At 37.9% G+C, this 25530-nt stretch overlaps 1 protein-coding gene across 1 annotated transcript in view; it reads right to left on the bottom strand.

Annotated features, from left to right (window-relative positions):
- Positions 1-25530, bottom strand: part of ARHGAP8 (Rho GTPase activating protein 8) — a 70733-nt gene that overhangs the window by 29215 nt on the left and 15988 nt on the right. Inside the window, exons 3-8 of the mRNA XM_075507413.1 lie at positions 25289-25426; positions 14711-14798; positions 11848-11979; positions 8687-8773; positions 4768-4866; positions 3524-3634 (exon numbers count right to left, since the gene is read on the bottom strand). Of these exons, the coding sequence (XP_075363528.1) occupies positions 3524-3634; positions 4768-4866; positions 8687-8773; positions 11848-11979; positions 14711-14798; positions 25289-25426 (655 nt within the window). The remainder of the gene's footprint in view (positions 1-3523; positions 3635-4767; positions 4867-8686; positions 8774-11847; positions 11980-14710; positions 14799-25288; positions 25427-25530) is intronic.

Raw genomic sequence — 25530 nt, 5'->3', positions numbered from 1 at the left:
TGTTCTGTCTGATATCCCCATGAAGGTGAACATTAGTTTCAGTTGTGTTATTTTATATTTTCAAGAAAATCACATAGTTTTTAACATACGTTCAAACCTCTAAAGGTGCAATTTGGCAACCAGGCAATCCAGGCTGGGAATCAGAAATGCTATGGCAGGACTGTCATTCAGTAAACTGGGCAAATCTGCTCTGTACACGTAGGCATAAAGAATTAAATAGGGAGACAGCCAATCTTTTTTGGTCCCCCACACTTTATTCTAAAGACATCCTATAAGCCAGCTTTGGATGATTTAACTGCCTCTACTAAAGCTCATTTATTATTGTTTGAACTAGCGCAGTTTCAGTGGAAACTTCAGGACAACTTAGTAATAGATTCAAGTTCTAGCTGCAAAGACCAAATTATTGAGTCCTCACAGGAGATCACAATGAGGAAGGTTTTCCACTTCACATCTGTGCCTAACATAAAGTACACACTTAAATCCCAGACAAGTAAATGTAAATAAAGCTGGATGGACACTTAAGATGAAGTCAGCTTGGTGTGTGTGTTTTTTCTTCCCCACAAAGAGTTTAGGGTGACACTGAGGGGTTAAAGAGATCAAATGCAGCCATTTTAAAATCAGATTTTGGATCCTGAGTGGATAGGGGTAGCATAAGAAAGAAAAGTTTTGAACTAACCTGATAATAAGCCCTTCAGCTTGCTCATAAATTAAACCCAATTCAGTACAGATTACATTTCAAAGAATTATATTCCCAGCTCTCATAGACCTTCCAAGATTTTTAAATGCCCAGTTGCCTTATGTAATTTTGAAAATCTGACTCTACAAGGTTAAAAATGTCTTTGTGAGTTAACAAATTCCTCCAAGATGAGGCACTGGTCCCAGACAGTCATTTATCAGTGTCTAGATGGAAACTTCCTTCAGCTTCATTTTGCTGTCCTAACAAAACAGGGTTTTTTCCCCCCTGCCTGTTGGACAAAAGTGAGATATTTTGAACCAACGCTTAGTTACTTTTTGGTCTTCTAGTTTTTAATTGTAGCTCTGGAAAGCAAATGTATTAACCAATATAAACTGAGAAAAAAGTTAAACGAGGAAGTGTTACCAGAGGCAGCATTACCCACTGCTTTTAGGGAAGCACATTCAAAAGGGTATGGTTTTACCACCTTCCACAGCCAGAAGTCATTGGGATACCATTATCAAACATCTTATCAAAATTAGGCTACCTATGAAGGCTTTGGACAGATCGCATTCACCAACCTTTTACTGACCGAATAAAAATTGTCATCCCAGAAGTACTGAATCTGATGAAACCCCAGGCCTATGTGCCTTATTGTTTCTTTTCTTAAACTGAAGAAAAAGACTCCGTGAGAAACAGTCCTTTAATGACAGTAGCTTTCTCTCAGCAGCACCTCTGACAGTACAATTTTTACTAACTGTAATGGAATACACAGCACACATATTCCTGTAAGTCTATACAAAATAAAATCAGGGTCTCCCTGTAGCTCTCTTCTAAAAATGGAAGAGCCTCACCCAGGAGAAGACTTCAAACCTGCCTCTTTGTTAGACAGGTGGGAGGTCACTGCCATTTTGCCATTACAGTCTACAGACATCATAAAAGGAGAGGGAATTAGCAAAAGCAATTCATTCATCAAGATGGAAGTTAATACTTTTTTTTCAGTTCGGATTTTAGAAGCTCTCCACACATATCATTCCCTCTCCTCCATTAACTTTACCTTTCTTCACATACACAGTCTAAATTAAGTCCCTTATTTCTCATTTAAAGGCCATAGGAGATTTGTTTAGTTGTGATTTTTACGTGGTGATGCAGCACCGTCCCTTCTGCAAGAGGGAATTTGGACAAGCGTGGGCAAACAGAAGGAATATCCCCGTGTACGTCCATTTCAGACACCCGAGCGCTGTGAACTGCACCCACACAGGGAGGGAGGGCGTCCGTCCGTCCGTCAGCACCTCCATCACCAGCGCTGGAACTCTCTGGGTCAAAAGTGATAGTAATGCCTTGCTCAGTGTTTCTCCACCCACAGATCTTGCACAGAAAAGCTCTTTCTACGTAGCCACCCTTTTTACACTTGGGAAATGACGTGGTTTGCTGACGGTAACGCAGCTGGAAAGCAGCGGAGCCAGGAAGGGTGGTCACCACACCCTCACCACGTGCAGCCCAGCGAAAGACACTGTTTACTGTTCAGGCACAGTCAGAGAAATAAAATATGACTAGCAGATGGTAAGAGTGGCACACAACATGCTGTCTGATCACATAAGCCTGCGAGAAGTTCGATAGAGCTGCTTGAACAGCCAGGCTGGGCTGGAGGCAAGTGACAGTGTGCCCTGATGCCTGCAAATAGTCCTGGTTTTACTACTGCAGCAGCGGCATAAAGCATTGTCCTTCTTAATGACCCAGTGGAGCCCACCTAAAAGATATTCTCTGAATTAGGGAAGTGACTTAGCCATGTTTCAAGTGTTAGGGTGAACTCTAAAGAGGTATCATAAAAGTTAATGTCATAGTAGCTCTTACACAATAGATATTGATTGTTCTAATTTCAGGCCTTCCAGAGAGGACTAATGCTTAACATTTAAACAGGAGAAAATTATATTTTATATCTCATTTACAGCTGAATCATTAGAACCAGAAAAATAGACTGGGGGTGGGAGGAGATTCGACAAACGTCCATGTATCAGACAGCCTAAATTGCCTTTGCTGAATATGAGCAATATTCTTCAGCTGTTTTTGAGAAGGATGCCATAGAAAAATGGTTTTCCATAGCTCTCAGAAATGACAGAAATGACTGTGGGTAGGGAGCTAGAAGGTTTTGCAGGTTGGTTTTTTTTTGGGGGGGTTGGTTTTTTTTTGTTGTTTTTTTTGTTTTGGTTTTTTTTTTTTTTTTTTTACCAAAATTGAATCTTGCAAATACTACTGCCATCCCATTTCTTCTGTAAAGTAAATAATTTTTTATACCACATAGAGTGCTGTAATCTATGTAAACAGCTGTCAGGGCATTTCTGGAAGAGAGTGATTTTATTCACTTCATAAAACTCTGATCAGAACAATATGTGAGCAGCAAAACAACAATATATAAAGGCTCAAGCATCCATTTTAGCTTTATGCAGCCATTTTGGAGCCTGAAGCTTTGTTTTGGCTTTGCTATCCACCATCTAAATATCTCCAAAACACTTTCATACTGCCAGCATCCACCAGCAACAGATTAGCTTGGGGCTCTATCATATATGGGCAAATTTCTGTCCCCTGCGAGAAAAACTGTGCAGCCGTGCTAGCACTAACTACCACAAACATACTGTAAATACGAAGACCAGGCAGATCACTGGGAGTGAGAGACTTGTCCTGAATTCATAAAACCTATGTCTAGCCTCACAGTTTCGTGGCTTTCAAAGAGAATAAGAAACTAAACATATAATAAACAAAATATGTGCAGACGTTCTGTCCAATGAATCCGCACATTACAGAAGGCTGCAGGGTATAGAAATCTCATATTTTAGAAATCTCGTGGCTTACTATTGCAGGCTGACTCCAAATTGCTGGGTAGGTAGAGGTGGCCGTGGTGGAGGAACCTTAACTACAGGTGGCAGTTTTCCCTTCTGTTTCCTCCGAAGATTTTCATCATGTCTGCAAAAATCAAGAAATCATTGATTTTCTGTGCACCATGGCTGACAAACTATATATATGAACAGCTACCAGTCTTGCTCATGATGCTGATCTCCTGACAATAGTCTATATGCTGCAGGTCTTACAGAACTTGCATTTAATTTAAGCATTAGGGAAATATGTAAGTAGTATTTGTGGTAGAATACTTAAGCAAGATATAGAAGAGCTCTTTTGCTTCAGCCAATGGAGTATAGTAATAAATGTGTCCAAAAAATAGGAACACACTATAATTTAACAGCAAAATTCAAATCTATTTGCTACTCAAAATACAACTCCCCTTTCTTTGGCAACCATGCAATCCAATTTATAACCTTAGAGCTGTAAGGTATTTTTTCTTATTCCATATTTACACAAAAGGTGTGTAAAAACCCACCAGGCATCAATAACAGCCATAATCAAAGCTTCCAGTTACTTTCATTCAGCAGTGACATAAAATCACTTCCTGTCAGTACATCAAAGCATTTCCATGTACAGCGCTCTGTCGAAAAGACTGTTATTGATACTAATACTGGCACCTGACAGTTGCAGCCCTATGCATTTCTTTCTTTTCCTCTCCTGCACCCTCTCCAATACTCCTCCCTAACACACATACACGCATGATACAAAAGTAATGAATCCGCTAACAACAGATGTATCCATAAAGTTTAAAATCAATCAACACTTTGCTGACTGGGAATGCTCTTAGCAAAAGGAAGTCACTTAATCTGTTACAATATGCAAGCAAAGAGGTCAGGATTGTATTTTTGCCCATGAACATTACGTGATACTCGTAAGCAGTAATGACATATAGATTGGTTTTGCTAACACTCACACAGAAGCTGCAATTATACTAAGAAAATGTTCCACAGCTGAGATGGAGATGTTCCAAATCTGTAGAAAACTATATAGCGTTCTCTTCTCTAAACACCTGACGCACTTCAGCACGTCTTTGATGGCAATGCAGCTTTCAGAATTAAATCCAGCCAAGCACAAGTAAGTAAATTAGACTTTAAATCATTGAAGAAATAGGATTAGATTCTGCTTGGAATACAGTGAACAGGATGCAACTCCACCTGAGAAAAGTTGAGACAACATATTTTAAACTTGCCACGTACCGGATGACTTCTTGAGGGATATTTAGCTGGTCATATTTGAGATGCTCTCTCAGGTCACTTAAATAGTTCAAATAGGTGATTTTTTTCCCAAACTTATGGCTAAAAAAAAAAAAAAAAATCATCACAAAGTAGTATAAAAATCAGCATGGGAGGAACATTTATGAAGGGTTTAGTTTCTATTACAAAAATGTAAGTGCTGATGCAACTCAAAATTAGACTGTAATTGAAGCAGCAGGAGACATAAGATGTATTTCATTTCATATGATCAAACATATACAGTGCATGCCTGAGAGTCTGATTTGAATAAAAATAACTGACTTCCATCTGAATGTTTTGTGATTTGCATAGATATGAAAAACACTGCTTTAAAAGCCACTGAAAAACAGCTTTCACACAGCATTAGAAAGCTTACTAAAAGAACTGTTAACTTTGGAGAAAATGTTACATGGCCAACAGAACAACATGTTTGTGTTATTTAGGTATTCCTCCCTGCCAAAAGACAAAATAATGGGGCTGTAGACACAAACGATAAAGTAGTAAGTGACAGGCGAGATTTTCAAAACGTGGATAATGTATACCCTTGAAGTGTTGGGCCGTCAGCTTTATCTATTTTGAAAAGGGTTGGATAGCTTCTAGGAAACATCTTGAATAATAAGGTTTTTCTATGAGTTGCACAAAACAGATTTCCAAATTTGAAGCACCAAGTATCAGTAGTTAGGTCTTGAGTTTCAGCCAGAATATACTACTTAGAGGCTGAGGTGTTCAAACAAGGTTCAGCGACACATTTACACACATGATCTGAAACAATTTCAGATTTTTCCACAACACAAAATATCTGTCCTGTAATGAAGTGTCAAGCAAAATAATAGGTATTTATCATAAGAAGTGTACTTTGCTGCAACTTACTTTGATAGTAAAACCGGAGAAAAATTCTCTCGCATTAATGACTTTATCCCTGGACTGTCAAATACACATACACACACTCCCTCTAGTGGGAGATGGTACAAATATAAGTCACTTCAGCATTTTCAAACCTTTAATTGAAATAAGCTAAAGTTTGCTAACAGGCAAGCTATTTTGGGACACTGATGGATATCAGTCTGTGTGTGTACAACTCCAGAGCTCTTCAGTGCATCTTCTATCCAAAACAGTCTGCGATTTCAACATCTTACCTAAGCCACGGGCTAGCACAGAATTGTCTGTAATTAATCACCTTGGTAATACATGACATGTTACAGAACACATAATTTGTAACTAAGTTGTGGACAATTAGGAATCATTGCTGTTCCTTAAAAATGCTACATCACCACCACCACCTAAATGTATATTATTTTGATAACAGATGGGTGGCTTCTGTTAGCTCACACACAGAAATGTGCTCTTCTTGCAGGTTTTTTGCAGTTTGGAAAAATACGTGACTTAACCCATTACCTTCTTGCTCATCTCTTTTGGGACTGGAAAGGAGATCAATCAACTTCTGAGGCTTGAAAAAATTTCAAGTATTTACATTTTCTTAAATACTTTCAAATACAAGTATGCTAAAATACTTATTACTTTTGTTCTTCACTCTAATACTTCTGTCATTTGTCCAGTTCTTAGCAAACACATTGTTCATGGAAAAGTACTTAGGCCATGTGCTAACAGGTACCAAATGTACTAACAGACCTCTGAAAAATAAATACATGTTTCTTGATAATGAAATTTATTTTACATCTATTGGAAACACTATCTAAAACTGCGTCTGGGCAATAATTCAGCAAAGCTAGGAAACAGAAAGTCCAGAGGATTTTTCTCCCTTCTTTTTGAGAACTTTGATTTAATATTGACACTTAAATAAAAGCATGATTTGCTAAGATAAGATTAGTCTAAACTGGGAGGAAAAGGTACTGTGAACAAGTTTTAAATTGTACAATTCTAGTAAATTAACAATGTTAATAAGTTTTAGCATTCAATGAGAGTACAATTTAGGCAAATTGTACATGGGCACTTTCACACTTCAGTTTTAAAATTATATTCTTACGTTTTCCTTTACTTGACAAACCCAAACCACAAATGCATATGAGCATTCAGTGATTAAACTGTTTTAAGCAGTAAAGAGGGGTTTTTTTTCTAGCTTCAGCTAATTCCTGCATTCTGGCTTATGGACCTTTTCAGAGTTTACTCATACTTTCAATTATTTCGTCTGTGCCAGTGTACAAGTATCTTTGCTTCTATTGGTCACATATTTTAACAACAGAGAGTAGAGCATTGCTAAGTCAGAATCAAATCAAGTATCCAGGTACACACTGGCAAAAGTTGAGCACAAACAAGAACAGTCAATCCTGATGAAAGCAGGGTGTTCAGAAGGTCAAGATGATGATGCATCTACGATGACAAGCCCTGGTTTGAATTTTCTGTGCTAGATATGAATGCTTAAGCTTATCAGGATCACCCATTTTCACATCCAAAGTAAACAAGGATTTAATTGCCAGTGTATCATACTGTTCCAATAAAAAAAGTATTCATCCTATTTACATAGACATAGTAAGATCCAAGGAAAATGAGTATTTGGAACAGGTACCTGTAAACTTTTCTTTTGTAAGAATTAGCAGCCAGTTATTACTTTAAGTCAATAGCACAGCGTGGCTCTACTGAGTGCATTAATACACACAGACCAAAAACCATTGGTGTCCCAAAACCACTTGGCTGGAGCTATTCCCAAGGAGCTCTCAGCTGCCTCTGAGAAAGAAGTTGGTTTCACCTCAGTGTTGTAATGTACATCAAGAGTTCTTTTGATTTTATTGGGTTTTTTTCTAGAAAGCTCTCCATACCCATCCTACAGCAAATCAGGAAAATAAAAATCCATCCCCATTCCTGAGGTACTATCAGCTACCGGACCTCCTGCTTCTGTCACACTTTTCTCGCCATTGGTCTACATTCTGGATCTCTGGCATTTATTTTACTGCCAGTTGAAATAAAGATCTATAGTCAGTCATCTTGTTTCAAGAACAGCATATTCTGGAAGGATTTTTAGCTGTAATTACATTTTCACATGCTTCTCAAGTTCTGATCTGTCTAGAAGTTACTTCCCCTTTCTAATTAATTAGCTTTCTACCAGTCAGAATTGAATCAATTGCAAGTTACTGTAATGGACATTTTTAGTTGGTTCATTATGGCTTCTCAAGATAAGCTGTTTTAGTCCTTCAGCCCTGAGGACATTCATAAAATAATCTGCAAAGTGTTAGAATTACTTTGAAAGTTTCAGAAGTTCAGGAGCAGAAACTAAGAAAGCCCAGCCATCCTGGCACTTGGCAAAATCTGCCCATTGTTGCCAGTTCATTGTGGATAGCATCCATTTTTACCGTTGTTGCCAGTTCCTTGTAGATGGCATCAATTTTTACCATGCAAACAAAAAGAATGCACCATTAAAATACATCCACCTTCACCATTATACCCTCCATCTCAAATTCGTATGGGCACTTCAGGGCTTATCCATTAACTTTGAATACACAAGTAGTATCATTCCTATTCATCTCAGCACTTGAGATCAGACCGAAGGTTAACCATTTATTATCTGCTTTTACTGTACCACCTAGTAACTCCAGTCACAGACCCAGTTCTATTGTGCTAAGTGCTGTCAAAGAGGACAAAAAAGTCATTCATGGTCCACAGAATAACTATGTTTTAAAGTGATATTTACTTTAACATACTAGTAAAACTACTATGAATTGAGACCCGCTCTTCTTAGAAAGAAAAGAATTCTACCCTATTATTCATACCCAAGCTTAAGCTCACCTTACTCATTAGTTCAAGACAGATTAAATGGCTATTGTGCTGTTACCTGACACATTTTACCTCAAGCCCTTTTAAAAGCGACTTATTAGAGAACAAACCATCCTTAAACTAAACGGGAAAATGTGTTGAATAAACTGCCAAGTACCTTATAAGAGGTTTAAAGATATTCCACAGAATTTTTATGAAGTTGGTTGGATGTACAACATAGAGTGCTTTAAGGTTTTTCTTATACCTAGGAAAAGAAAATGAAATTGTTAGAAGACTTTTGATTATCATAGACGGTAGAACTGAATAGCTACAACTGAATGGGAGGTATTATTACAGGAACATTATACATCATTCTTTTCAAATACATTAAAAAGACCTAATTCAGAAGAAACTGAATGTAAAACGAAAAAAAAACCAACCCGATTTTAAAAAAACGGTCAGTTTTTAGGATACAATAGTAGGCCAAGATAACACTATTACGTTCCTAACCAATGTCTGCTGTCTCATAGATTTAATATCAGGGGGACAGAAGGGAAATTAGGCAACTTGAAAAAAAATTGAGACAAGAACAAAGAGTCTATAAAAAATTCTGGGATATAAAAAATTACTTTCCTTCATCTCCCTTTATTTTCTGCTTACAGGAATTTCATGTTGGAGAAAATTTCTAAATTTTCAGATGTAAAATTTACACCTAATCTTTTATTTTTACCACTACTTTTGTCTTGTTTTGCTAGTAATTACTGAAGGCGAAGCCAACTGCACGCTGTTTTATACTGGATGGTCGCCTTTGTACAAAACAAAAACCTTTCTCCATTATAGCGTTGCTTGATTCTACAATGTCATATCATGATACATAAACAATAGATTCTAGTAGGCTGAAACTGAAATGGAAATCAGGCTGCACCAAGAGACTACTCTTATTCAACGTTATTGCAAAATGAAACAGAGAAACACATAATGAAATATCCTGCTTTTATATATAAATTGTTGCTTATTACTTTGCCAAGTTTGCTTCCCAGTAGGGAGCATCCCTCCCAAGTGTTCACCATTCATTGTTAGAAAAACAATGATCGTGGAAAAAAAATGATCGTAAACTCCTAAGAAACACCCTCTTGTAACAGGTTATGGTAAGAAGGGGAAAAAGGGACCCACTCAGCAATTACAACAGTTTTTCCTTTTGGGTTTTAATTGGGCCCAAACATCTTCGAATGAAAAAGGCATTATTTTCACAAAGCCGCTGTCATACACAAGCAAACAACTATCCCTGTGCCATTGGCACCACTGTGGATAAATGAACCCAAATGAACAATAAAAATTAACAAGCAAAACACCCGAGTTGCTTTACTGAAGTTTCCATTTTAAGTTTGTTTTGTACCGTGAAGCAATGGGCATAAGCCGTTGCTTCTGTGGAAGTTTACGTACTTCATAGTTTCCTAGATTACAATTAAATGCCCACAAGACTTTATTGAGCCTTTGCTGTAAACCTTCAAAGCAAGATCTATTCTTTTGAAACTATTCCTGTTGAATATTTGCTTTCATGATGCTAGCTAATTACTATCATCCCTTGTACTCTCCTTTGTTCTTTCTTTCCTTTGACCCCCAAAACACACACAAGGAAGAAGTCTGAAAGGTGCTATTTTTTTTTCCCTCTGCCTAGTACAGAAGAACATTTGTGTAGGGCTGTGAATATTGCTTTGAGCTTCTCAATGACAGTATGCTAAGAAGTTCCAACTGTGAATAAGATGATGCCTAGTTTTGCTCAGCTACCTGGGCTTCTCTGTTCCTCTTTGGTTCTCCTGCTTTCTGGGTCAGGGTGGGGGAACAGAGAAAACAGATTTCTGGCGTAAATGAGAGTGACTTTGTGCATTTGAGATATATGCGTGTCAGAAGGCAACAAAACTGAAGAAGCTATTACTCTCATACTGCCTCTCCCCATACGGCAACTGTGAATTTGGCTTGGGATTCTCCTAGAAAGAAAACAGTACAGTAGGGTAGGCTTCCAACTCCATACAGTGCTTTATTTTCAGGAATTGTTAGTGCACAGCAAACAGTATTGTAGTCCAAATCTCTCACCAAAGACAAAAGATCCTTTACCTTTCTTCTCCCTTACCCAATCCCAGAAAAAAACAGATACATTGTACCAACCATATTCAGAAACCTACTAGCAAAACCAAAAAGCTTTCTCAGTCTGTTGCTGAGTGGAGAGCAGTATCTCATGAAAGCAGTTAGAGGCTTCCCACTGCAGCTCTGAGGGCTGCTATGCACAACCTCATCTTCTTGCTTAGTGGGTTTTAGAGTTTCAGGAGGTTATTGGGTGGTATTCAAGAGTCTGAGCTCTGGCACTAGGCCACCAAAAGGTGTTGTGCAAATCTCAACTTCAATTTTCAAAGCAGGGTATGAAGTCCTGTGAAATGCTCAGGTGTTTATATCCCAGTCTAGTCTAGAAACACCCAATAATCTTTTTCACGGGATCGTTTATGAGATTTGCTTCTTGTTCCAGCTCCAAAATGGAAAAAAATCAGACATGTATGATCCATCCCCCCAAAGTGCACAGGCACATACACTCTCACTATCAGGAAAGAGCTATTTGTGTATATTTTTGCTTTCAGTCATGTTGCCCTCTTGAGGCCAACTTACAAACAAGTAGATCAAGTAACAACTTGCAAATAAGTGTGACTTCAACAGGAACTTTCAGCTCCACTGGTAAGCATGCATTTTCAGAGAATAAACATCAGAACTTTAGTTTCCACTATTAAAATGCTATTTATCTAGGAGCTTTGGCCTTGACTGCACCCTAACCAACTAAAACATGAAGTCATGAGCCATAGCCATTGTTACTCCAAAGGTCAGGCATATATGAGCACAGCAGTCCCTTTGGGGCTTTACGTATAACAACCAACGAATGCCGCAAGAATTGTGAGATACGGACTGTTAAAAACTAATCTTTCCTTTTTTGTATACAACCTAGCCTTGGGATGATCAAAGGTTCAAACACAACTGTGAGATAATTGAGAATGATGACTAATAAGGTGTCACAGGTATCTCGTTAAATAGTGCACAGAAAAGGCAATGGCTCTTGGTTTTGTACCCAAGGCTTTTTATAACTTTGGGTAACCGCTGCAGCACTCAGGCCATTCCTTAGTACTGCACAGAAGACACTTACAAGAGAACCAACAGCACCAATAGCATTACAAGAATTTGCAATGGCAAAATGAACTCAGTCAGCTGCAGGCGGATCAGGAAAGATCCGCTTCCTTCACAGAAGTTAGTTGCAGACATTACACAATCAAAAGAGTAAACCAAGTATTTGAGGCATACTTCCTGTCAAATTCTTTGTAGGCTGTTTGTAACCATTTCAGAGATGGTTTATTCAGACTCTTCAGGCCATAGTGAAAGTAGACAACTGTATAATCATTCTCTACGTACTGGTCCAGAGTATACTTTAAGTACCTGAGGAGAAAGATAACATTTTAGTTTTAAGACAGCTTACTGGATGAGATTTTTAAAGCACTAATGGGGAAAGAAAATGTGCTATTTTTGCACCGAACACTGGTGACTGCAAATTCACGTTTGCTTCAATGTATTTATCTAACAAGTTCATCTTGCTCTATTGACAGTGTTGCCAGTGATTCCACATCACTGCAAAGCCTGAAATTTGAAAGAACATATTTAGTTACAAAAACTATGGTGCTCATGAATCATTAAAAGATGAAGACAATATGGGACTGTGTTTTCCAAGAAACTTTTAAAAAGATGCATTTTAACTGACTGTTATTTTGCTTTCTTCTGTTCTTTGTAAATTCCCTCCTTTTAGGCAAGCAAGCAATGTCATTTTGACTTTTCAAAACGATACAGAATAAATCTTGGGTTTTCCTCTCAATTTAAAACTTTTTAAATTCTTGAAAAATCCATTAGCCCTAATTACTGCCAATTACAACTTGTTACTGTAAACTGTTTTCTTGAATGTATTTGCCTTTCCCTTGTTTGTATTGTGGGGACTGTGTTCATAGATCATTTCCCTTAAAACTAAAGAACTATACTACTTATCCCATCTTGAAATAATACTGCATGTTTTATAAGCAAATTTCTGTGTGTTCATTCTTTTATCGTATAGTTTAAGATGCTTTTCTCTTCCCTTTCTCCTACAATTGAGAACACTGCATGGCCTATTACACAGCTCAATGATTCAAATAAAGCAATGATGGAGGAGTACAATCTGGCCTCATCTCTTGCTGTGTCAGATTTCAACTTTCTCATGTCATTCTCAATGCTATCTTATTATTCTGTGACAGAGCCCCAGCTATTGCTCTTAATTGTATGTAAGCGATTTTCATTCAATAAAATAGATAGTTCCATGTGCCATTTGTTAGGCTGTGGCTATCTACAAGTATCAAGGCCACTTTGACTATCCACCTTTGCATGAAAAAGCACAAAACTTCACTGTTACACTGTATGCCCACAGTCTCATTTATCTGCTTATTCCCTGAGCATACTGTAAATCTCAGACTGCAAATAGCCTGGGACAAGGACTGCCACTGCAATTAATATAATGCTGTTTTGATCCCTGACTTGAGTATTAAAGGTATTTTAGTGGAAATAGCAGTATCAATCATTCAAGACTTTTTTTAAAAGAGTTCGAAATTAAAATCTATCTAAACAGATATTCTTACATACAGAGTGCCTCGTGTTTTATTTTACAGCGTGCAAATTCCTTGGCACATTGCATCTAGAAAGCCTGTACTTCGAAAAATAATTGAGAGAGTTTTGTGGGCATAATAACCAGTATTTTTGTACAGTCAATTGCCTGTTCCAAGGCTGTAACAGAATTGCAGGGACATTACAAAAGCTTTACCAAATCAATTCTTTAAGTGATTTCATCACAAAACACCTACCAATCTGGGCCTACTCTGCAGTTTTTCCTCAAAACTCAACATCTGGGTCTAATTACTCCAAAGCAGATCACTTGACAGTTATATTGCTAGCCTCACATTCAGACACCTGCCTTCAGTTCTCTCTTAGCACAGACTTTCCAAGTGAATTTGATGTGGGCTCAGATACAGGAAAACGTGGAAGCATTCAAGTCCAGAAGAGTCTGAGGGCTGGAAATCCTAGTTTCATCAAGATGCCTCCTCGCAGAACTGAGGAAGAGTTCTCAGGTCTGGTAGCAACGTGGTTTGTCACACTCCTTTCTTTAGCATTTCCTATTAATTGGTGCAGGTGAGGAGCTGACTGGTGAGGCTCTTCCTCCTAGGTGCTAACGCTCCCTCTGTGCTACACAGGAAGCTCTGGCTTAAGGCTGTGGAAATACCCTAGCTGTGAAGAGCATACAAATGAAGCAACATGGTCTCAAAAACACCTCTTAAATAACCTGCCTTCTAATCCCTCTCTGTTTCTGAAAAGTTGAGATAACAGCACTTTGGTCCTTTCAAAGGTGGTGGGTACTGACGGTTGAAAGGTGCTCAAACATTTTGGCAATGGAGGCTGTACAAGAGCTCCAAATAGGTTTAAAATGCTTAATAAGGACAGGACTCTCACAGCAGAACAGATCTCCTCGTAGTGACAAACTACAAACATGTCCTGGTACCTTGCTGCAGCAAGTTTATAAGGAAGAATGTTGTGATTTTACATATTTACAACCTCTTTTAACACAAAAACCCCAAACATTACAAAGTGAGATACATCTAAAAATGTTAAGCATAGTATACTGTACGTAATGCAGATCTTTTTATAAAAGAGGAAACCCACTAAGATGTAAATAACTAAACAATGCTCTTGCTGAGTGATTTAGGAGACAAAGCATAGCAAATTAAGACAAACACTGCTATTCACGAGAACATAGGTACGGACCACTAAAATACCAGAATTACTCTTTCATTGGTCCTCATCATAAATTCAATTTTTTCAATACTATCAGAATTCATTAATAAAATCAAGGCAACAAGTTAATTTCAGTACACAGTGAATTGCTTCTTCTAGTCAAGATTCCAGGTGAAGTAACTCTGGCAGTTTCATGCACATCTCATTCACTTAATATTAACACCAGTAGGTCTTACATCCTTTTTCATTTCAGTCCCTGCCTCTTGCTTCTCTTCCCTGAAAGCTCATTCACCTGGAAACAAGCTAATAGAAGTTCACATATAAAATGTAAAGTAGTCCATGCAGGAGATTGAGAGAAACTTACTCCAGCAGTCTGGTGTGATTGAGCTGATGGGAGGGGGGCATACGGCAGCAACTGAAGGTAATCACTTTCCTTCCAGAATTGTCATCACCTGGTGAACAAAACAGTTAGTAGAGACAACGCTCATTTACTTATGCAGTGGGACGTCAGCGATCTGAAGGGCAGGCTTGTACTTTCTGATATTTGGGGCTACCTCTGTATCTCCCATCATTACTCAAAACATACTGCAAAACTTCACTGTCAAATCACGTTGCCTAGAGAAAGCAATTTGACCACCGCTGCAGTGAAATGAAGCAGCTGCTGGGCAAGTGAGGAAGCTCAGCTGAGAAAGTCATATTCAAAGGTGGTTGGTAGTGCTCAGCTCCTGATAGGGAACGTTTAAGTCCTGCAGCAGTCAGTCATGGAAGAAAACAGGCCTGCTTTCCCTAGTAGTCTTGGAAATGGCATGTTTTCAAACTCTTCATGCCTTATTTCTGGAATTTATAAGACTACTGCTATGCCCCCAAGCACTTTGGGCATCTGCTTTGTCACACACTTGAGTCAGAATTTTTAACCATCTTAAGCTTTCTCAGATACTCTTTTCCAAAAGCACTGCTACATTCGGATGCCATTTAAAACACAACAAGCAGGGCATACACCTATGCCTTTCACAACCTGGAGATCTCTAAGTATCCATCTCTTAGTCCGTCTGGAAAAGCATATATTGTTGCACTCAAGTTCATTTAATCTTTGACTCTGATGGCTTCACCCACACTGCCTGTATAGACAAGGTTTGCGGTCATGCCATGCCCACCCCACGCCCAAGTTCCACTATCTGGAAAGCCAGGCGCAGAGGTTAAGTCATGCTCGTACTGAAGGTAACTCGGCACTGAAGACTGTGAGGTGTTAAGATTTTAACATGTATCTACATGAAAGATACCATTCCTTTTAAAGCAATAAAGAAACATCCCAGAAAATGTTTAGACTGAATTCATATTTCAGACATTCTTGGTCTAATTTCAATGTTCAAACTAAATGATATTTAATACTTGCTTCTATTGCCTCTAAAACTGAATGAAAGTTTGGCTTTGATATCAGTAGTACAATAAAAGTTAAGACTTGGGGGGGGTTTAGATATTCTTTATAATTCTGTTGTTCCCCTTTCACCCCTAATCAAGTAAGTAGCTGTAATGAATAAACAAATTTAAAAAAATAAGTAAAATGGGGGAAATTAAATCTGTAATGGAGTCACTTAATGAATAAATAAAATCATATGAGCATTTCTGTGAAAACTGGGTAGAACAGCTTCAGACTACTTCTTAAGCTGTTCTAATTTCTGTTACTGTTGTTCATTCAAATTACTTGATCTGAACAAACAGAACACTTCCCAGCTTTGCAACCACACATTTTCCATGAAAACCCACCACTGATAGTAATATGCTTTCCTTCTTTCAATTCAGGAAGAGGTGGCTATCCTCACCTGACAGATTCCACACTAAGAAAAAAAAAAATCCTGGATTTGCTTTGTCCAGTTCCTACCTAGTTGTGCTCAACAGTACTTAGAGGTCATGATGGGACAGCATCTGTTTAAACCCATTCCATTTTAGGTGCAGAAGGAGAAAAGGGAGGGAAGAGGCGAGATTAACGCTTAATGACTTTTCACCTATGAACATGGACTGGGAGACATCTTCCGCATTATCAGTTCCAAGCCTGTGTTATCACAAGGTACTGTACCACATAATCCTTCCACTGATTTGTTGAGCTCCCTCTTAAAAACCAGTTAGGTTTTTCTGTTTCTTACTCCTCCTGCTCACTGCTTTGACAACTAGCAACCTGCTTTCTCAGTTCCAGTCTAAAAGTCATAGCAAATTTGTACAAATTTGCTTGTGTGACAATGACAGCACTCAGTTGAAGCAGTGCTGCTCCTTCAGTACTATTTACCATCCCGAAGGACTCTCTAGACAATAACCATATCCTCTCTCAGCCTGTATTTTACTGCTTGTAAACAAGTTAGATCTTCTATCTCTTCCCTGACCAACCTAACTATTCTCTACCCTGGCCCAGTCTGAATGCATCTTTCCTAAACGCGGGTGACAAGAGTTAGATAATAAATTGCAGATGAATATCACATGCAGGACTTAAAAAGATTTCCTAATAATATCAACATCACTGTCTTTACTGAAAAACAAGATGAAGTATTAATTTAGTTTGACAGCTATAGCTGGATTATCTCTGATGGTCACCCCACTCTTATTTCACAGAAGATTGCTTCTCTCTTTTTTTTTTATTTATACAACCAAAGAACCTTTCGCTATTTGCTTTAACATCCTTTAAAGATCTAACTCAGCTTGAATTTTGGTAATTATCACTTTAGTCCTGTAGTTTTGACTTCCAAAACATAGCTTTCTCTGCTGGCTGGTTCTTTCTTCCTGTTCTTTTTTGGCTGACTGCTTATTTTTATTATCTTTCTCAAAGGTGTTTTTCCATCCCACAAGTTCTAGTGTCCCTTCCCACATTAAAAATAAATTCTGGCTCCTGGGTTAAATAAGGTGCTTGAGCACCACTAAAGGAAGAATATGCACAACACCACAATTATATGTACTCAGGTATATCTGTGTATTGTTCTTAAACAGACCATAATTTATTTCCTGAAGTTATTTTTAAGTGTCTTATTTGATATTCTCAGCGTACTTATAAAGGCATTATAATGTGACATGCATTAATATGAATGATGTACTAAAATTAAATTAAAACATTAATAAAATATTGTTCTCTAAATCATGACTTGTTTGTGAAAAAATTGCTGCGTTACAATGCACTGTAGAATATTTTATTTATTAGTGACAATCATTTTTATGAGCAAAATAAATCTAAGAAAGGTTTCCAGCTAAATTTCTAAATGAGTCACTAATTGTTACTGCTGGTCACATTCGACTGCTTGAATTAAAAGCCAGAAAAAAAATAACCAGCTTTATAAAAGGCTGCAAACAGATACACTTAGAACACAAATAAACATAATTGTCCGGTTTCAATAATGGGAAAACTGAGGCAAAGAAACTTTCTCAAAATTACCAGCAGAGCAGAGCACCTTGTTCTCCCACCCCGCGCTGCCACACAGGCAACAAGAGCAAACCAGAAAGGTGTCCGAGAACCTCCACTCCATTAAAAACTAAATAAAGCAGTGCCAGCTTCCCATTAGTGATGACAGTTAATGAAAGGAATGAGGTTGTTCTTTCTTCATGGGCATCAACAATGTTCTGAACAACATCAAATTTTAACATGGCACATGAAGTGCTGATGAAAACAGAGGCAGGCTTCCCTTGCCCTCCACCAGAAGGGCTGTGACTGAGCACCCTGGGAAATTCCCATCACATTTGCTATCACATTTGCTTCCCGGTCTGACATAGTTTGAATCCCATGACCTTGAGGATAAAATTTTTACCCAAACATGTGAAAATGCAGTTTGATGGGTAAAGCAGAGAGTGGCAGTTACCTGCATGTTCAAAGGAGACTGTAACTGGAAGTAAGCTGATTTTAAATCAGCACAGAGTATACTTTTATCCCACAAACCCCATATTTTCCTACTACTTGGACTTTAAACTAGAACTGAAAGATGTCTCATTTTCTACAGGGGACAAAGCAAAAAAAAAAAAAATTCAATTTCAGCTTTGCTCCTTGATGTTTCACTTTCAGGTCAAAAAAGTAGTTTCGTATTAACCTACTTTATTCCACAGTTTAACATCACCAAACACTTCCAGATGAAAGCTGGTAACTTATTCTACCCTCCCTGGAAAATGTGCTTCTTCCCATATCTTTCTGCACTGGTTTTGAGCTCCTAATATTCAGGAGGCATTCCCAAAGACTGAGTGCCTTTACGGCTTGGGCACTCACACTCCTCTAGCCACCTACTTACACCTTTTTAAAAGTCCCTGGCTCAGATTCTGCTCTCATGCACAGAAAGGTCTGATAGACTCCTCTCGCCCATGGGCAGGAGGCTCCTGCCTTTGGATCAGGCACTTGCTATCATGCAGACGCATTCCCGAGCAGCCTCGGGATTATCAGCTGTGCTGGCTGCGGAGCCACTCCTGGGAGCACAGCCTCCTCCCCTGCACTCAGTGAGTAGAGAGGGGTGTGTAGAGCGCGCTGTCCAGAATGAGATTTATGCACATTAAAATACAAGGTATCTGCTGGGGTTTTATTTGTCTCGATTTCACTGAAACAGACATGAATCATACATCACTTTTGGTATCAAACTTTGCAGTAGAAAAAAAAAGTTACAGTAAGACACAGGGTAGGGCAAGAGGGAAAGGGGATTGTTCTACTTTTTAATTAAGAATTTGGATGGCACAGCACTTCCTAACTGCTTCTTGCAAATGAAAAGTTTTTTTCTAATGACACAGCTCATTCCAATTTGCAAACGAGATCTTTTGAATGCTGTAATTTTAGCAGGACTTTTTAAGAGCTTTTGTTCTGATGATACTAAACTACTACTTTATAAGTGAAATATCATTTTACTTCACTGAAGCTTGTCATTATCACATTACAGCAAAGCGAGATCCTAAAGTCAACAGACATTTTGCCGTTGGTTTCAACTGGAGTAGAAGCAGGGTCAAAATCCAGGGGACTTGCCACAATAGTGAAAACACTTGCTCACATATTTGTTTCTTTCATAGGATTTAAGCTAGAGAAAATGAACCTAAACCTCAATTACACTATGTTAAATGGTGAGACAAACTGTGCTTCCAAGCCTCCTTCTACTCTGACTCAGGGAAATACAGGGTTGCAAAAAGCCATCATGAAACTTCTGTGTTTTGCCTAGGCTGAGTAATGGACAGTAAATACACCCACAACTAATCCACTATGGGTCTCTGCCCATCCATAACGGCAAACATCTTAGTCAGTTAAGAAATACACAACCAAGATAACACAGCTTCATGATAACATGAGTCTCAACGTTAGCAGGAGAAGCTTATACCTGTAGCTGTAGAGACCCGAGTCCTCTTTCTCCTGGCATTGATCACCTCAGCTGATGATATGAAAATACAAAATATGAAAATGAAATATGAAAATGTCATATGAAAATATGACAATGGATATCAGACAGCTTAAAGATGACGTATTAAAATATCCATTGTAATGTTTATGCTTTTGGACAGAGACCAGATCCACCGAGGAAACACGGGAGAATGACACCAACTCTAAATTCCAAGAGTCAACTCGTTTTGATTTCACAAAGTTCCCTTTTTGCATTCATTCCTCTGGATTCCACTCATGTCCACCTGTTTATTTAGAAACCAACTTTCTATAGAGGACTGCACCTGTACTGCACCTGGCTAATTCTGGAAAGTGCTAAAATTGCAAATAAAATCAAGTACATACTCAGGTATCTTTCTAAATAGGAATTACTATAAGTGAATGTTCAGATTTCCTGCATCAGGAACCTTGTTCATTCCCCTCAGAAAGCAAATATTCCTCCATGAGCAATTTTTCTTTTAAATTTTGTCTAAGAAAAACACTTTGCCATAGAACATTTTTTTTCAGATCAGCTGAAAGCAAAGGGACAGCTTGCTTTTTGATGTAATTAATTATTTCCATTTCATCTGTGCTCCTCTTAAAGTATGTAACATAAGTTGAAATAAGGGTGAGTTAAAGCCATTCCAGAAGCTAACCCCTCTAATGTCAGTACAGTTCTATCTGTCTGACTATCTGGACTAGAACAATATTCTAGTCTTAAAAGGGGCACTGAAAATCAAAACTGCTTTCAGTCATGCAAAACTAAGTATTTTGATAATTCACAGAACGCATAAAAGAAAATTTAAGAAAAGCAAAGAAACAGCAGAATAGTCAAACAGAAAGGGAATATAATTTACATCTACTTGGTAAAGGGGAAATAGCGCTCGGCTTTTCTTTTTAATGAGGTATATTCAGGTGTAGAATGACTTGTGGTATATTGTCAGGATACCCAAACCTAAAATTGAGTTCACATTCACATTTGAATTTGGCACTTTGAGCCATCATTTATTTTAGCAAGCCTGTTGCTCTACTAAATGATGTTTAAAGCAGACCCATTATATTTTCTTAGATTCCACAAGAAGGCACATCCATATATTTTGATATAATTAACTCAGGTTTGTCTTTAAAAAAAGACACTATAACTTACAGTCTGATGTTCAAAGCGAGGAATGCGGTAAATAAGAATTTATTTCCTTTCACATTCTGAGCAGAAAATAGTTGGAGAAAGAAGCAAGAGGAAAACTGGTGCAGAATGTGGAAAATGCAAGTTCAATTCCTGCCTAAAGGATTTGAACCCATGTTTCTATCACTCCTCACTAGAGCAGGAAATACTTTCCATTGATATCAACCTTTATTTTGGAGCTCCTCTCATAGCAATTGAGAGAAAAACACAACACCACCCAAATGGTTAGGATATGCTTTGTAAAGTACAAAGCCCACATTAAAATCTGTTCTTGTGCTGCAAATCGGTTACAAACCAGAGCCTTCAGCTTCCTTCTTGAAAAGTGCCCAAGTCCTAGGTCTCTCCAGTTGATTGTTGTTTTCCCCAAAAGGGTACTCATGAAATAATGTCAGATACACTGATTTCAGGAATATCCTTTGGAAATAAAAAAAATGAACAAAGTAAATCTTTTAAGAAAAAAGTAATCTTTAAACCCCGTTCTTTCCTGTGGCACTGCAATTTACAGACCACAGATCTGGTCCTGAAGACATTGCAAGAAGTAGCAAAGCTGTCACTGAGATGGACTGAAAATTATTAAGACTTGTGTCTTAGGCTCATTAGGTAATTCACTACAGTTTCTCCTTACATGTTACAAAAACTAAATTACAACTTTACCTTTCACAGTCTGATCTACGTAATACTATTCTAATCAGTTTCTAATGTACTGGTTCAAAATCAAAGGGGCATGAAATTAACTGGATCTTGAAGAAAGTTATGGACAGTCTCTACAAAGACCCAGGTTGGGTACCTGAAATCTTTAAATATAACTAGAAAAGCATTAAAAGGCTAAGAGGGAAATATAGATTTAAAACAATGATGGACTTTGATTCCATTAAAAATTTTTGTCTAACACATAAAAGGATGTCACTGGCAGTTAATGAAAACACAAGTATCAGAGTCCTACTAAATAAGCACATATTAAAAAAAAAAGGTACTGCAAAAAGTTGTCAGCAATCATATTATAGAAGCAAACTACAGAAAATAAGGAAGCTTGATGCATCATATATGCTTATATGTTCCTTCCTTTTTGCCACAAAGAAAAATAATCTTGAGTTTCTTTTTAGAAATCTTTTTAGGCAACAGATTGAAATTTCTCCTTCAAATAGAAATAAAAAGAACCAGTACTGCAGCACTGTTCCATTTACAAATGCTTAGAGTAGTCAGCTGCACATTGGTATTTGTGACATAAATCAGTCTGTAATTAATAAACAATTATGAAAGCTTACATCTTTTTAAAATGTCCTCTATTCTTATTTAGTTAATTGTATTTTAACGCTGTATGAATACAACTCAAAAAATCTCCTTTGCTTATAGTCAAAGCTATTGTTATGGAAAGCAGGTATAAGTAATTTTAATTTGTGAGAAGCAAGAAGGAATTTTATATTTTTTTAAAAAAATTAACTGTTAGAAACTAGATGACTGTAAGAGGTGGATAAATTACTGCAAATATTTTCACCTAAATTCTTTCTTTTTCTTCAATCATTTCAAACAATACATCTCATCGCCTTTCAGTTACAGAATTAAAAACTGACGGAACAGCTTTCAGAATTGCTTTGAAACAGCCATTCCGAAATTATACTTTGTCTTATTCAAAGAGATTAAAACCATTACAAACTAAGTACAAATAATTTTAAAATTATTTGTTTCAAAAGGGACTGGCCTTTTCCAAGATGGGAAGGAGATCTGCAGAGCTCATCCTTTCCTCACTTGAATCTAAATCCAGAAAACATTCAAGCCTGACTCCATGCCAGTTAACACTGGGGATAAGGAGGTCTCGTTTTGTGGAGGTGAAGCATGTCTTCGGATCATATTTCACCTTCCCCGTGTTCTGCGTTCGTACGCACACCTCTGCGTCTCCTCTTACATCCCACCATCAGAGCTGCTTTAAAGGGTGCAGACTGCCGTCTGAAGCACAGCTCCTGGCTTGTGCTTCGCATTTAAATCGTCCAGTAGACTTGCAAAACCCCATCATATATTTCTGACTGAAATGGCAGCTAAAGTCACTCTTTTCTGAGCTTAAACAATGGGTAGGGGACTTTTTTCCCTACAAAAGACTGCAGCAGTAAGGACAAAACCATCAGAGAGAACCCAACATTTCAGCCAAGGTTCATCTTACATTCATCTTGTGAATACCTCCATTTGCTCCGGTGAATTTAAACCAGGAGTATACCTAATGTTTGGACTTTATTCCAAACAAACACTGATACAGAGCAAGTTCCAAGATGAAACTATGGAAGCTACAGGTAGGTCTTTAAAAAACACTGTGGCTTTCACTCCACTATACTGAAGCACATTCCCATTCTCTAACACAGGAATAAGGCATAAGCATAAGATGAAGCCAGGCAGGACAGCTTAGGAAGGGGCAGGCTGGTTATCATTTTGTCCCCAACACATGTTCTCTGTTTTACCATCAGTAAAAGCATGAATTTTTAAGAGGAGCTGTTCCAGTATCTTTCATCTCATTCCAAAATTTTCTGCTTTTTTGAGTTCCCCCACCATTTTAACTCTTCTGAGTCAAATGACAGAGTCCTTCTGACGCTATGAAAGTTACAGTTTTTGTTTGCCTTGGTAGTAAGTAAACTTTTATTTATTTTTTTTTTTTAAATCAGCAGGGAATGTCTTGGTAAGTTCTCCTTGACTGACCAATAAGATTGCCAACTTGTCCTCTTTTCCCTCAGTATGGAGGGATGGAGAAGAGGAGCTTAGTCTAAGCACAGGCTCAGGGGTTTCAGCTCATCACCCAGCAGCTCTGCCCATAGCTGCAAAAAAGACAATCGTTCCTCCAAGGAAAATAAACACACAAGGATCCTTTAGAATTAACACCAGCTAAAACGGACAAATATCAAGCGCTTAAGACTTCCAGGGCAGCTTTGAGTGAATGAAGAACGAGGAGCAAGAGCAAACATTTACTAAATAGTTGCGCATGATTAAAGTTGAAGCAGTAAATACATGGCCCATCACAATTTGATGTTGAGTATACCAGCAGGAGAAAAAAAGTCTTGAAGATCTCTTTTAAAGCATTATCATGTAGCACTGCCTAATACAGCAGATGGGAGAGATTCTTAGGTGGACAGTTACAGCGACTCTGGTGTATCCAGTGTGCCTGTTAACATGTCTATTGCACACTTTGTCAGTTTGACTTCAATAGTTTCATTAATAACTTTTCTACCTTGGTATTTCCCCCATCCCAAAACTGGTGCTCGAGTGAGAAACATCCTAGTGGGTTAGCAGGTAGTAGCTTTTGAATCGCAAGAATGTGAATCTGTTATTCCCTTGTTTATGGATTTGAGTCTTATGTTGGGGGGTTAGTTTTGAAGATGGTAAAAGGTAATTATTATCCTGTGTATACCTAGCTTCAAGAAGAGAAGTTACTTTGGGTAAATTTCTCCTCCCACTATAGTCAGAAGTCAAATTACCCCAGATTTCACTGCCCTAGTCAACCATACCTCGCTAGAGGACTGGTTTTGCTAAAGTTCATATCCACCTGGATGACACCCTGTTTATGGCTCAAATTCAGGAAGGTACATGTGTACAACCTGAGTTCATAATTTTCCTGAAAAATCATAATGTAGGCTTACTGAAGTATGGGGTACAAAAAGTGTGCACAATATAACACAATCTTAGACTTCATTAGGATGAGCAGTGTTAAATACCGCTACTTGTTTCTTATTGTATACATTTCTTTCGTTCAGGATGGTGATTATTAATGCTATCTTAACAAGCACATTGATGCCAAAAATAAGCCAAAAGGAAAAAAATATGCAATGCATACTTTAAAGAGGTGCTTTTGTATCATAAATATGCCTGCCTGTCTTATACATTGCCAGAATGTTTTAAAAAATAAATAACTGTAAACATTAAATGATCCAATATTTAAATATGCTATGTACCCATAGCTTTTCTCCATGTCACAACAGAAAGCCAGGTGATAAATGCAGTTAACATTTACGTCAACAGTTTCCTTTCTGCCTTTTATTAGTTTTTATACAGTAACCCATATCTCTTCACAGTTGCACGCCCTTTCCAGGGCAGACTAGAAAAATGATTACGTGTGGCTACACAACACTTCAGGTTATTCAGAAAACAAAACAGCTTATCACAAAGTACAGATCTGTTACAGCCACAGCTAGGCCTTAGATTATAATATATTGTTATGGTTATATTTTAAAGCAAGATTAAGCTCAAATATTTGGCTCATAATTCATCTGTAGAAAAGCACTGAGTTCATATATTACTATTCCGCTGCTTTTCAGGATGAAGGCTGAAAGCATCAACATGATTCCTGTGCATCACCTTGAGGAGTACAGTAAGAAAAATGTGGTAAGGGGTCTAGTAAGCGTGAAGCCCTAGTATTTTTCCAAACATACCTGCTAACTGGATAATGCCGTGTCTCGCAACATCATAGTAAGGGTGATTGATATTTAACTCAGGATCCTCAAGTGGTGGAGACATAAATGTTTCTTCCTGTTCCGACTGTGTATCTTCCGCTTCATCTTTCTGCAGTTCTAAAGGAGCAAGCAAGAATGCTTAAGTGCTAATGAACAAAGAAAAACTTTTGCCTCCAATACGTTATTAAAGGGTTGAATTTTGGCTCAGTTTGACAAAAACG

Source organism: Mycteria americana, chromosome 1 (genome assembly GCF_035582795.1).
Source record: "Mycteria americana isolate JAX WOST 10 ecotype Jacksonville Zoo and Gardens chromosome 1, USCA_MyAme_1.0, whole genome shotgun sequence".
In the NCBI taxonomy this organism is placed as follows: Eukaryota; Metazoa; Chordata; class Aves; order Ciconiiformes; family Ciconiidae; genus Mycteria; species Mycteria americana.
This window is presented reverse-complemented; position numbering and strand designations above follow the sequence as displayed.